The following is a 12570-nucleotide window of genomic DNA, read 5'->3' as shown; positions in this document are numbered from 1 at the left end:
CACCCCCCCCAGCATCCCCCGCGGCCCTCATTTACATCCCCCCCTCCCTCCACCCAATCACCATCCCCTCCTCGGCCATCCCGCGACCAATCACCTCACTCTCCTCCCTCCTCCTCACCCTAGCAACAAGCCCGCGACCCCCCCCCCTTCCCTCCACCCTATAGGCGGAGCCAGCGGCGGCCTCATGAATAATTCACGAGGAGGAGGAGGAGGAGGGGGCGTGGCTTAAGGGAGGCGGGGCGGGAGGCCCCGGCGGCCCGGGCGCGGAGGGGGAGAGACGGTCCCAAGATGGCGGCGCTGCAGGCGGAGCGCGGGTACGGGCTGTCCTGCGGCCGCCTGGGCCGCGGCACCCGCGTCTCCGTTTTCCACGTCAAGCTGACGGAGAGCGCCCTGCGAGCCTTCGAGAGCTACCAGGCCTCTAAGGTAAAACCCCCGGGGGTGTTTTCGGTGATATTATGAGGTATTTTTTAATTTTTTTTCTGAGTTGGGGGGGGGGTGTGAGGAGGATGAGGAGGGTGAGGAAGGCTCCGCCACGAGGCCGCGGCGCTGAGGGGAGCTTTAAGATCCCCTTCGGCCTCCTCCTCCTCTTTCTCCCCCTCCTCCTCCTCCTCCTCCTCGAGGGGGCCTTGGGTTGTGGGGTGAGGGGGGGCGGTTCCCCTCCCCCCCCCCCCCTTATGGTGTGAGGCCCCCCCCTGTGGTGTGAGCCCCCCCTTTTTGAGGGAAAATGAGGAGATTTTGGGGCTTTCGGGGGTTGGGAGGAAGGTTTTTGGAGGGTTTCGGCCCCCCCCCCCGGCTCTGTTTGAGGCCATAGGGAGGTGGGGCTGGGGGTTTTGCCCCCCCCCCCTCCAAATTCTGTGTGAGGAGATGGGGGCACGCGGCCCCCCCCCCGATTCTGAGGGGGGTGTGGGGGGGGGCCCTGAACGCCCTAATTCTGTGTGGGGAGATTGGAGGAACGCGGCCCCCCCCCCCCCCCCATTCTGTAGGGGGTGGGGGAGGTTCTGCCCCCCCCCAGCTCTGTCAGAGGATGGGGACACCGCCCCCCCCCCCCCCCCCCCATTTATAGGGGGAGATGTGGGGGCGATCCCATCCCTACAGGCCTGAGGGTGGGGGTGGGGGCTCGCTGCCCCCCCCCTCTGTGCCCTGATGGCCTTGGGGGGGGGCGCACCCCTGTCCCTGCGCCCCCAAATTGGTGTTTGAAGGGTGTCGGTGCCCCCCCCCCACCCCCATAGGTGAGTGTTTGGGGGTGTTGTGCCCCCCCGGTGAGCCCTCGGTGGGGCTGGGGGGTGTCGGCGTGTGCCCCCCCCCAGAAGGTGACTTGTGGGGGGGGGACACACATCTCAGTGCCACCTCAGGGCTCTTTTTGTCCCCTCTCCTCGGTGACCGTGGGGTCCCCAAATCGCTGTCACCCCCCCCCGCCTCGCTGCCACCCCCCCATAACCCCGGTGCGACGCTCCTGGAGGGGGGTGGAGGGGGGGGGGGGGCGGCTTCGTTCTGGGGCCGTATTTTGAAATTTCCAGATTGTCTCTTCCGAGAGATTTCCTTGAACCGCGGCCAGGGAGCTGCTTCGCCGGGTAAATACGGAATAATGGCAACGCGCGGCATCTGTCGCCGCCGTGCAGCGGGGAGGAAGGAGGGAGCTGTGCTTTTCAGTGCGTTTTTGTCTTTTTTTTTAAATTTTTTTCCCCCTTTCCTCCTCCGATCCCGCGAGGAGCGTGGCTGTAGCCGTCTCTTCACCTTGCCGGGGAAATTGTGGGGGGGGGGGAGCTGGGAACCCAACCCGTTTGTCATTAGCAGCGTCCTGCCTGCCAGCTTCTGTAGGATAAACCATATGTTGTCACCGCACTATTTTTAATTTGGGGTGTTGGTTACATCACGGCGCTGAATTGGGCAATCTCGGCGTGAGGACGAAGGTAATTGCCGTGCCAGGCTTTATCAACTCGGATTTTAATGAGTGTTTATCGGCGCTGCGAGGCTTCGGGGGCAATAAAGGTAGCTCGGACGGGCCGGGTTGATCGCTTTTCTCTTCTGAAAAATGGAAATTTTTTAAGAAAATAAATAAAAATGGGGGAGAAATTCGTGAGGGAGCGAGGGGAGAGCCTTTTCTTTCGGGGGAGGGAGAGTAGGAAGGCTCCGGGCAGCTGCGTTAAATATTTCAGGCGGCTATTCTGGGGCCGCATCGCGCATGAATCGCGGTGTTTATTTTCTAAATGAAGTCTGGTCTCGGGCTCGTTCGGTGGCCGAGGGCCACTAATGAACTTTGCTTCCTTCCCCGCTGCCCAGAGGAGGAACAGGCAGAGGCTGCTGGTGATTAACTGGGCAGGGGAGGAGAAGGGCAAGGGGAGCTGGCCGGTCGGGGCAGCGAACGCCGCCGCAATTAGTGGGCTGCTGAACGCACACGCTCCTGCTCTCAGCAGCTTCTCCAGCCCCTGCTCCGCCGAGGATCTCCGCTGGCTCCCGTTTAGTTTGCTCTGCAGTAGGTAAATGGGGAAAAAAATGGGGGAACGTCTCCAGCCGCTTGCTTCTTGAGTTGGTTTTTGGTCTGCTCATCGCGTGTTGGGGTGATGGAAATCCCAAAAGCAGCGCCCGGCCGCTTGGGTTTAGTGTCCCTCGTGCCAGAGCGCTCGGTGTGGGGCTGTGCCCTGGGCAGAGCAGGCAGCAGGGCTGTGGGGAAGCAAAATTCATCCTCCTGAGCCTCTCCCTGCCAAATTGTCTGCGTCCCAGTGAGGAAAACCGATGGGTTTTGGTGCAGTGCTGCCTGGTGTTTGAGGACTGCGCGCTCCTCGCGGTCCGTGCAAGGTCTTACTTCGGTGAGAGCAGGGTAATTGAAAGAAAAAAGTCATCTCGTAGCAAAAACACCGTGGGGTTTCGTGAGGGGCCCCGCGGGAGGTCACCCACCTGCTCCTCGGGACGCTCGCAGCCTTCTGAAACCGCTTCCCCGTGGCTGTGAAGCTGAGAGCTGCGTGCTGGGAGGCTGCCCCGCTCGGCACCGGCCCCATCCCTTAACCCAAACCCGCTCCTGGCTCTCCAAGGGACCCCCTCCACCATCCCCTTCCCTTTCCTGCATCCCTTTGGGTGTCCGTGGGGGCTGTGTGGAGCCTTCCCAACTCCTCACCCCAAAAATCGAGGCGTGATTTCTTCCCATCCCCATTTATCTGCCCCCAGCTCCTGCAGTGTGGGGTGAGGGGCACAGGAACCCCTCGTGCCTCCGCCTCGTTTCCCAATTTCCCTTCTTTCCCACCCTTCAGCAGCATCCCGGGGTCCCTGCTATGGAGAAATCTTCACTCCCTGGGTGAAGCTACGCGGCCGACCTGGCTGTAGGGCCGCTGCTGCTGGCTTGGAAAAAAATCCCGGAACCCTTCCCGGGGAATTTCCCGACTTTCACCTATTTATCTAAAAAACGGGTGGCGTGGTTTAAGGAGCAGAGCTGGCGAGCCTGCACAGTGGCTTCTGATCAAAAACGAGCTGACGGCGGCCGCGTGCCTTTTTTCTTTTATTTAGGGCTTTTTGGGGCCGGGCAGCCCCTGCGGATGCCAGATTTTGGGAGGGCGTTGGGGGGCTCTGGCACCCCCGCTGCGGACAGGGTGATGCTGGAGGTGGTGCTCCCGTGCCGACTCCTCCCTGCCCCTGCCACACGAAACGTTTTGAACCACAGCCACCGCTCGGTTTGCTGCTGAACTTCGGCAGGTGCACAAATATTTATCGGGGGCTGGGTGCAGATAACCCAAGCCCGTTGCCCCCGGGCTTTGTTAAATCAAATTTTGGAACCGTGGCGTGGCGAGCGCGGCTTCCGAGCCGCCTTCCCCGCGTTTTAATCCGGCAAAAGTTTCTTCCTCGAAGCCGGGGTCGAGCAGAGCCCCGAAGCTGCCGGGTTTTGCCAGGACTTTTCCAGCCTCTGCCTTTCGAGCAGGGCTCTGCGGGGGCTGCGTGGTGCCGGCCGGGGAGCTGAAAGCCTCTCGCAGAGGGGTGTCAGAGGGAGAAGCCCGAGCTGGCTTTCGAATCAGGCCTGATCGAATTTTATCTGCGGGCTCTTTGCATCACTCCTCTTTTTCCTCTAACCTGTTTTTTCCTGCCCTCTTAACTCACCCATGCCGTCGTCCGTCAGAATCGAAGCTGTTACGCCATCGGGAACATGAGCCGGTGACACGACGCGATGAATCAGCCCAGGGGAGGCTGCCCGGGGAGGAGGAAGCTCGTCCTACACGTACTGCTCCTCGCCATCAGCACAAACGGGACAGGATATGCAGAACGAACCTTCCCCTGCTGCCCTGCCCTCCCCAGGCGAGGCAGGGGACAAAGAAACGCCTGCCACGGTGCACGGGGAACGCGCCGGCCCCTGGCGCTTCCCGTTGAGCTGATTTGGGGTAGCTTTTTCCCTCGCCCATGTAGCATTTAGGGCCGCCGAAATTAGAGCTTCGTCTCTGTACTTTTCAAATTGCACGGGGAAGAATCGTCTGTAATTTACATCCAAAGTGACGTACAGTTGCTATGGGATTCGGTGGCAAATTATAAACCCATTATGCTTTTTTTTTTTTTTTTTCTTTTTCTTTTTGTGCTCGTGGTAGCAGACTACAGAAGTAGGTCTAATTGGTGCCGTGCCAGGGGAAAATAGAAAGTTTGGGACAGAATCCCTGAGACTGAGGGTGCTTTTTTACAACTGGGATCTGCTTTTTATCAGCAAATCATCCTCCCTGAGAGGAGGCGATTAATCAGAGGGGTCGAGTTTGGCCTGTAAGAACTTCTTGCTCTCAACAGCTCTGGGGGAAGCAAACCTGAGGATTAACCCCTTAGATTTCTATGTTTTTAAGGAGTATTTTGGCGCTCATATCAATGGATCCAGCAGCTGGATCCTGGTGATTCCGAGGCTAAACCCGTGCTCCTGGTCAGCTCGCTCCGCAGTTGGTTTCTTACTGAACTCAGACAGCACCAAAGGTGGAAATGAATCAGTTTTTTACGTTGCTCTGAAGCAGGTCAGACAAAATACATGTCAGATGCCCACAAGGAGCACTCAGCCCACCTCGCAGTGCCCTTTTGGGGCCGGTGGGTGATCCTACAGCATCGGGCTCCTTCTGAATCCCTCCAGCCTGTCCACTTGGGTTTTGTCATAGCTCCTCTTGGCAGAGCTCGGTGCCTGTTGAAACACCTTCCCCACATGTGGGGGTGGCAGGAGAGCCTCTTGCTGCTGTGCTTGGTTTGGGGAAGCGTTTGGGGTCTCGTTAGCCTGCTCCACGTCACCTGCAGAGCGATTCCTGTGTGCCTGGCTCTGGCTGTGACTCGTAAACCTCTCCAAATCCCGGCGTTTGTGCGTGGCGGGGTGGGCAGGGACAGGCCGCGTGCGTCACGCTCGTGTGTGTGTGTGTGTGTGTGTGCCAGCTAATCCGCGGGAGAAAGAGTGCGTTTCGGCTGACTGAGGGGTTCTGCTGCTCACGCACAGGAGGAGGGGGCTGCACGGGATGGGGTGGGCTTCGGAGAGGTGCTGCCAGTGGGAAATCCCGTGCCAAACACCCCGGGGTTGTGAGCGCAGAGGGAACGCGCTGCCTGCTCCGGGCTCGGGGGCAAGTCCTATAACCCCCCCCAAAGGCTGAGCTCGAATTATTTCTGAATAATTCAGGTTAATGCCCTTTCTGGAGGCACTGTTACGTGCAGCGAGCTTAATTCTGAGGAGAAGAAGCTCCTGCTGACGGGGACTGTGCTAATATTTTGTCCGGGGTGCATCCAGGGGAGGCTTCTCCAGCTGCCTTAGCCAGGAGAGGAGCCTGCACTTGCTGATAAGAGTTTTCTAGAGTAGCTCAAGGGTTGCTTGGAAACGTCCGGCGTACATCAGGCAACTTCTGCATGCCGTGGTAACCCAGCATCGCCTTTTGGGGCTTTTTTTTAATTTTTTTTTTTTCCTTAAGAGTTGTTTCTGGAGGCAGCAGGCTGGCGGTGCGCGGCGCCGCTGCAGTGGGGGAGCGGCCGTCCAAAACCCCAACTCGCTCCAGCCAGGAGGCAGGCGAGCAAAACACCGCCCCGCGCGCCTGCTCTCTCCTTTCTTTACCTTGGATTGGTGCCTTTTTAACTTCAAGAACCCAGCCTTCGCTTCGCTTGAAAAAAGGTCACCGCTTGCGGGCACGGCTCCGCTGAGCTGCCCACCTCCGCCCGCCTCCAGCCTTCCCAGCCCCACGGCTCTTAACCCTCTGCGCGGCACCAGAGCTGCCCTCGCCTTTTGGGACCGAGAGAAGACCTCAGCCTAAGGCTTTTGGGGCAAACCGAGACGTTTTCCTTGTTCACAGCCTCCTCGTGCCGTGCGTGGAACCTGTGGCTCCAGCTGCGGGCCCGGGGCATGCCTCCCACGGGAAAAGTAGGTCACCGCGGGGAGAGGGCTGGCTCTGGTGGCTGCCAGCCTGATCCCAGCCTGGTGCTGCAAGCGAGGCTGGAATTGCTCTGCTGGCTTCATCGGCCACTCCGAATTGTGCCACAGGTTTCATGGCAGACAGAGATTTTGGGGGTTTACGTCCACGTGGGATGGGATTAGCGAGCGCCCTGAAACTTCCTAAGAGCAGCTCCTCGCCTAAACCCTGTAGGGTTTAGGTTTTGTCAGTACAAACACCCCCCTGGGCTGCTTGGCAGGGCTATTTGGAGACCCCAGCCCCTCAGCTGATGGGCCACCCGTCGATGAGAGGGCAGGCCCCTTGGAGCAGCAGTTTGCTTCGTGTAGGCCCGGTGCTGGGAGGGCACGTCCAGCTAATTAGCGTCATTTAGCGAGGGCAGGCACGCTGCTCAAAGGCCCAGCAAACAGCCCAGCAGGCTGGAAGAAACGCCAGCTCGCCCTGATGCCCGGAGGATCCATATTTTTCTAAAAAAGAAGGGGAAGACGTTAATTTAATCTTCGGTCTGCGCTCTTGCTCACCGAGGGCCTGTTCCGCGACGGGCTGCGATCGATCCGTTGCGTGCCAGTTGTGGTTGCTTGAATCATATTTCCACATTTCAGTGTCTAGACTTGATGTTTGGGTGAGTTTTGTTGTACCTCTCCAGCTCCGGCGCTGATTGCAGTTGTTCTTGGCTCCCGCTTTCCACGAGCGAGCGGAGAGGAGCGGGCTGCGTTCCTGCCTCCCGCAGCCCCCAAAAAGAAAGGGGACGAGGGAATTGGCAGCGCCGAGCCTGCCGAGCTCTCCGTGCCACCCTTTTTGTCCCCTGGGACAATCCCAGCCCGTTCGGTGCCAGCACATCGAGGGGAAGGGAAGGCTGATGGCAGGGGACGAATCTCTTCCCCCAGGTCTTTGGGCAGGGTTCAAGGTGCTGCGCAAAAGGCAGGCTCTGGGTGCGGGGAGTCGGGGCCAGGAAAACCCAAGGAGTGCCCGTGTTGGGAATCAAAGAGCTGAGAGTTCCTCCGAGGCTTCAAGAAGTCGACAACAACTCGGACCTAGAGGACACGGAGCTCCCTGTGGCCAGCAGCAAGGACAGGCTTCAGGAACTGCAAAATGAAGCAGAGACTGGGGCAGAGAGGGGAGCTGAGGCTGGGCTGGGTACCGAAAATGAATCCAGACCTCCTGGTAGGCAGGACCGTGGATAAACGGAAAGAAACCACGTTGGCTGCTCGTCGTTAACCCATGCAGCTCGCCGCAGGGAGATTTAAAAGGCCTGAGCGCATCTGAATGACAAGAAAAATTGGCCGTGTGGTATGCAAAGGATACGGGTTGTGGTTCAGCTCCTCCACGCACCCCTGCCCACGCGGCGGCGGCTCTGCTCCTGTTCCCCCGGTGCCAGGGCAGCCAGCTGGGTGCCCGAGCCCGGCTCTACCTCTCCCATGAGACCGAGCCCCGTGCAGACGGTGCCATAAATCCCTCCTCTCCCTCCGGACCCTGCATGGAGCATCAATTTTTCACAGCCCAGCACGGGCGGGGTGGTGAGGAGGTGAATTTTTCCGCCCTGCCCTAGCTTGGGCAAGCGGAAATGGTGCGCTGGGAGCCTTCCGAGGCGGGCGGCCGCGCTGGGCTCACCTGGCCACGGGCTGCTGAGGGAGGGGAGCAGCCCTCGCTCGCAGCCAAAGCTTCAGCTCCGCTCCTTTGAAGTCGTTCCCTGGGCGTCCGCCGCTCGCCGGAGGTGTGGTGAGGCCGGGCCCCATCGGGTCGCCTCGACTCAGCGCCTCCCCGGCGCGGTAAAAAAGAAAAAAAAATAATAAAAAAAAAAAAAAGAGTGATTCAGAGCCAAAGCCGGGGAGAAGTTCACGCGGGTCAGAGTGTGGGGCGGCTGCGAGTCACGGGGCGGCCGCCTTCCCTTGGGCAGCCTCCGACGCGCGCGCTGCTGACGACAGCCGGGGCCCCGCAGCTCTTTGAACCCGCGGCTCCTGCGTCCCTGCTTCGCTCAGATGGCTCGGGGAAATGCTGACGGCACCTGGCCGCGCTTCCACGGCGCTCCGAGCCCGAATCGTGACCTCCCGTGGAATTAAGAACCTCCCGCGTGCCCAGAAATAGGCCCTTAAGACGCGCGGAGGAGCTCGGCTGGCCGCTGGCTTTGGAAAAGAGCTCTGCAGAGCGTGGTGGCAACCTCGCAGCCGGGTGGTCCCAGCCCCATTTTACTCGGGAGGGGCTCCAGGATAAAAGAAGCTCAGCTATCGGTGGCCTCAGGGGGTCAGTGGGGAAGTAGCTGGTACTTCTCTTTTTTCTTTTTTTTTGCCTACAAAGAAGAAAAGCAAAAAATTTTTCCCAAATGCAAAGAAAAGCAAAAAAAAATTTTCCCAAATGCAAGGAAAAGCAAAATTATTTTTTCCAAAATGCAAAAAGAAGGCAATTTTTTTTTTCCAAAATGCACAAAAAAGCAAAAATGTTTTCTAAAATGCCTTTCACGTTGCTGTGGGTCCATGCACCCTGGCGCTGATGAAGAGGACACAGGTAACAGCCAGCCACCGGTGCTCGTCTGAGTTCCAGAAGCCTGGCTTTCTGAAGGAGAAGGAAAATTCCAATACGAGCAGCTGTAGGGTAAAACCAAACCCAAAGTCACCCAGTTCTCCCAGCCTGGAGTCTGGGAGCAGGCCGAGGGCCCTGGAGCACGCAGCTCCGCTCCGGAGGCAGCTTGTAGTTTAATTTGGGAAATGGGGAGAGAGGAGACGATGGAGCAGGTAAATGGTTTGTACCCTGTGTAAAAATAAATGGGATTTCTCGGATCTGCTTGAGATCCACACCCGTGAGCTTTTTTCCAGGGCTCGATGTGGAAATCGTTTACGGACGTAACGAGGACTTTGCTCGTAATCCAGCAGAGCGGCACGGCGGCGATAGCTGCGCTGCACCTGCAGCACTGCTCAGCTTTCCCAGCCTGCAGAGAGCAGCGCCCAGGGCTTGGTGTCGAGTGCCCGGCGTGGCTCTGCGACCCTTCCTTTATCTCCCGTTTATTTATCTCCTGGAGGTGCCGCCTGCGTGGAGCTCCCGTACAATGAGGGCCGTTTAACACAACCTGGAGGCCTGTTACTCCTCATTCAGGCTGCGTTTAAGGCAGGGAGAAGCGCGCTTTGATTCCAACCTCAGAATTAAGCAGGAGCTCGGGCGGATTGTTATATTTAGCCCCAAATTTTGGGCAGCCAATTAAGCGCTGCTCAGCGGCCACACCGCATGCAGGAATTAAACAAACTGCCCGGGCTCCATCAGGCCAAAGAGATTCTCTGTCCTCATGCCCGAAATCTCTCGGGGCTTTTGGGCTTGCACCCGGGAGCCTTCCTGCAGCTCTGTGGCCGATATGTTTTTATTCCTCTTATCTGCAACATTTTTGTGTTCATTTTTGGCATGCGTTGTAACCTGAACTTTCGCAGGTGTCCTCGCGGGGAGCGGAGAAACATCTGATTTTTTTTTTTTTTTTTAATTATTTTTTTTTTTTTAGGGGTAGATTTTTGCCAGTTCAGAAGAGTGTGTTCTTTCTTCCCCTGTTTGTCGCTTTTTATTTTTGGAGCGGGTTTGTTACCCACCAGCCTGGCAGTGCAAATAAAGCCGTGGCTGGAACAGTGCGGGGTCTGTGCTCCTCGCCGCCTGCCTGCCTGCCTGGGGGAAGGGAGCACCTCGGAGAACTCAGCGCCGGCTTCTTCGGGCAGCTGCTGGGACGGAGCCAGCGCCCCGAAGGGTGGCGTTGGCCGGGAGGTGCTGGCAGTGACGTGGGAGGGCACGGCATGGCAGAAAACCCCGTGGCTGCTTCATTTTGTGCTTTCGGCTGCTTTTTTTTTTTCATCTGTAGATTCCCTCTGTGATGGGAGAGCTGCTGGTTGGGCTGAATTTATCGATTATTCTCCCACAAAGGTAGGGAGGTGGTAAAAGTGGTGCCGTGGTGCCCCTGATGCTCGTGTTCCTGGAGTGTCAGCCAGCATCGGGGCACCTCTGCTCGGGCATCCCCGACACCCGAGAGCAAAAACCTTCAGCTTTTAAGGGAGATCTGCCTCACGGGGCGTTGGTGGGGTTTCTCCGGGATCCTTTTAGGATCCTTTTAGGATCCTGGCTCTGACTTGGTGAGGAACGACCCAAGAGCGTCTTAAGCAGAGCTTCGACACCCTGCTAATTAGGCTTGAAGTGTCAAGAGGACAGAGTCGGGCACAGGGAGAAAACTGGCCCGGGCTTGTTTTCCTAGGCTCAGCAGCGTGCGCGTTGGGTGAGATCCGTCCCGGGATGGTTGGACGAGTTAGTCAATCCTGATCTCTAAATTGCCTTTCTCTGTTTTTCTCTTGCAAGAAAAGTAGTAAAGCTGCGTGGATGATAAGCATCGCCCTGACGTTTCAGCAGCTCCCCTAAGCCGGCCTGTGAGCACATCGGCGAGTGAATCAGCCGCCGCCGCGGCTTCGCGGGGCCGAAAATAAATGGGGCTTTCGTAAGCAAATGCGGTGGGCTGGAATCGCTGGGTTTTCATTAAAAGATTGCAGGGGAGCGAGCTGCTCTTTCCGCTCCGGCCTCGGGGCCGTGTTGTTCATTAACTGCTGGTGGCTCCTGTTTGCCTTGCGCGATAAGTGCGGCGCTGAGAGTGGCTGGCAGCGCCGCTGCCGTCACAGCTGCCCTTCGCGGAGAATTGCTCCTGATTTTTTTTTATTTTTTATTTTTTTTTTTTTTATGGCTCGCTTTCCTGACAGGTGGGTTTTCTGTGCTGCCTGCGAACAGCCGCCGCGTCCCTCCTCTAATCGCCGCCAGCGCCGTCTCTCCCCGCGCTTCGCAGCTTGGAAACGCTGCGCTGGGTACAAAGGTCGCTTCCAAATCTGCCGTGCGGGCCAGCGACGTCCTGCTCCCTAAGGAGCCTTAAAACGAGGCCTGGAGGGGCCGTGGGGCTGGCGGGGTGGATGAGGAGAGGAGCAGGAGGAGAGCCACGGCTTGGGATCGCTGCGCCGGGCCCCCGGTGTCTCCGGTTCTCGCCTCCCTCGCACGGGGGGGTTTCAGTGTTTCTCGTTATGCAAAGCAGTGCAGGTGGCTGGCAGCACAGTTCGCCTTCTCAGAAGCCAGGCAACCAACAGGCCTGCAGAAATCAGCTCATGCTGTTCTCAGACCGCTCCTGCCCACCTCCCACAACCTGACCCGGTGCACCGAGGTGCCACGGCCCCAACACGAGGTCCTTCAGCGAGCCCGCTCCTCGCTGCCACCCCATACGAGTCCTCCCATCCCTCCTCCTTCCTCCAAAATCATTTACCATTAAACAAAACCTCCCAACCCTTGTCATCCTTGCTCCCTCCGGCCCCTGTTGCAGTTGGGCTGTTTTCAGGCCCTCGCTGCCATCCCCTTCACCCTCCCAAAGCTCCTGTGCTGGAATTTCAGCACCTTCAGCCTCGCCTCGCTCTTCCCGGCTCCTTTGACTCTCCTCCAGTGAAAACTAGGTCAGAAACCACTGGCAGCTTCTGCGATTTCACCGGTCCTGGTTTCTGAGTTGTAACCCGGCGTTGCTCTGGGTTTGATCTCTTGCTTTACCGCACGAAACCTCTCAGCTGGCTTTGCACCAGCAGCCCGACGTGGCAGGGCAGGTGAAGCTGCTCCCAGTCGCATCTGGGTTGTAAAAGCCCCGTTACCTTGATTTGGGCTGAAAAGGTGAATTGTACGATCCTTACACATGATGCCTGGGATGCCAAACTGACAGTTTTTTCCACGAGCTTGCCCAAACTGCAGATTTTCGGGCAGTTTTTGTGCAGCCAGCTTCCTAGCTGCGCTGAACCAGCTTCTCTTTGTGTCTGGGTGGCTTTTTCGCCCCATGGGTGAAAGCAAAATAGCCTCAAAAAAAAAAAAAAATCAAAGTAATCGGAAACCTACAAATTGGCAAAGAGCACAGTCAAGCGGGTCTATTGGAGGTAACTTAAAATATTTATTTTTAACTGGGGGTTCTGGCTGACTGCACCCATTCAGCGTTTTCCTGGGACTATTATTGGAAAGGTGCTCGGAGGCTGAGCTGGAGAGAGCCTCAGTGCACAGCGAGACCCGCTGGTGTCGTGTAAGAGGATCCCTATCCCTGCCTCTTCCTTTCCTTTAGGCAGGCTGGGAGCTAGCTAGCAGTGTTGGGATAATTAAGCATTCTTGATTAATGGCATTGAAATGAATTTGTGCTCCTCAGGATAGCATAAAGGTTGTGGTTGTGAGCTCTGCCTGAGCC

The 12570-nt window shown here is 57.8% G+C and overlaps 1 protein-coding gene and 1 long non-coding RNA gene across 2 annotated transcripts in view; both read left to right on the top strand.

Moving 5' to 3' along the window:
• The first annotated feature begins 258 nt into the window (after nt 1-258).
• ELL (elongation factor for RNA polymerase II) overlaps nt 259-12570 on the top strand; it is a 48958-nt gene continuing 36646 nt past the window's right edge. Inside the window, exon 1 of the mRNA XM_084498843.1 lies at nt 259-423. Within this exon, the coding sequence (XP_084354969.1) occupies nt 289-423 (135 nt within the window). The 5' untranslated portion in view covers nt 259-288. The remainder of the gene's footprint in view (nt 424-12570) is intronic.
• Nucleotides 1540-4524, top strand: LOC311424067. The gene is made up of 2 exons (XR_014685986.1): nt 1540-2477; nt 4103-4524. It is a non-coding gene; the product is annotated as an uncharacterized lncRNA (long non-coding RNA).

This window comes from Aythya ferina (genome assembly GCF_964211825.1).
Source record: "Aythya ferina genome assembly, chromosome: 26".
NCBI lineage: Eukaryota > Metazoa > Chordata > Aves > Anseriformes > Anatidae > Aythya > Aythya ferina.
The sequence above is the reverse complement of the archived record's forward strand: the minus strand, read 5'-3'. Positions and strand labels throughout refer to the sequence as shown.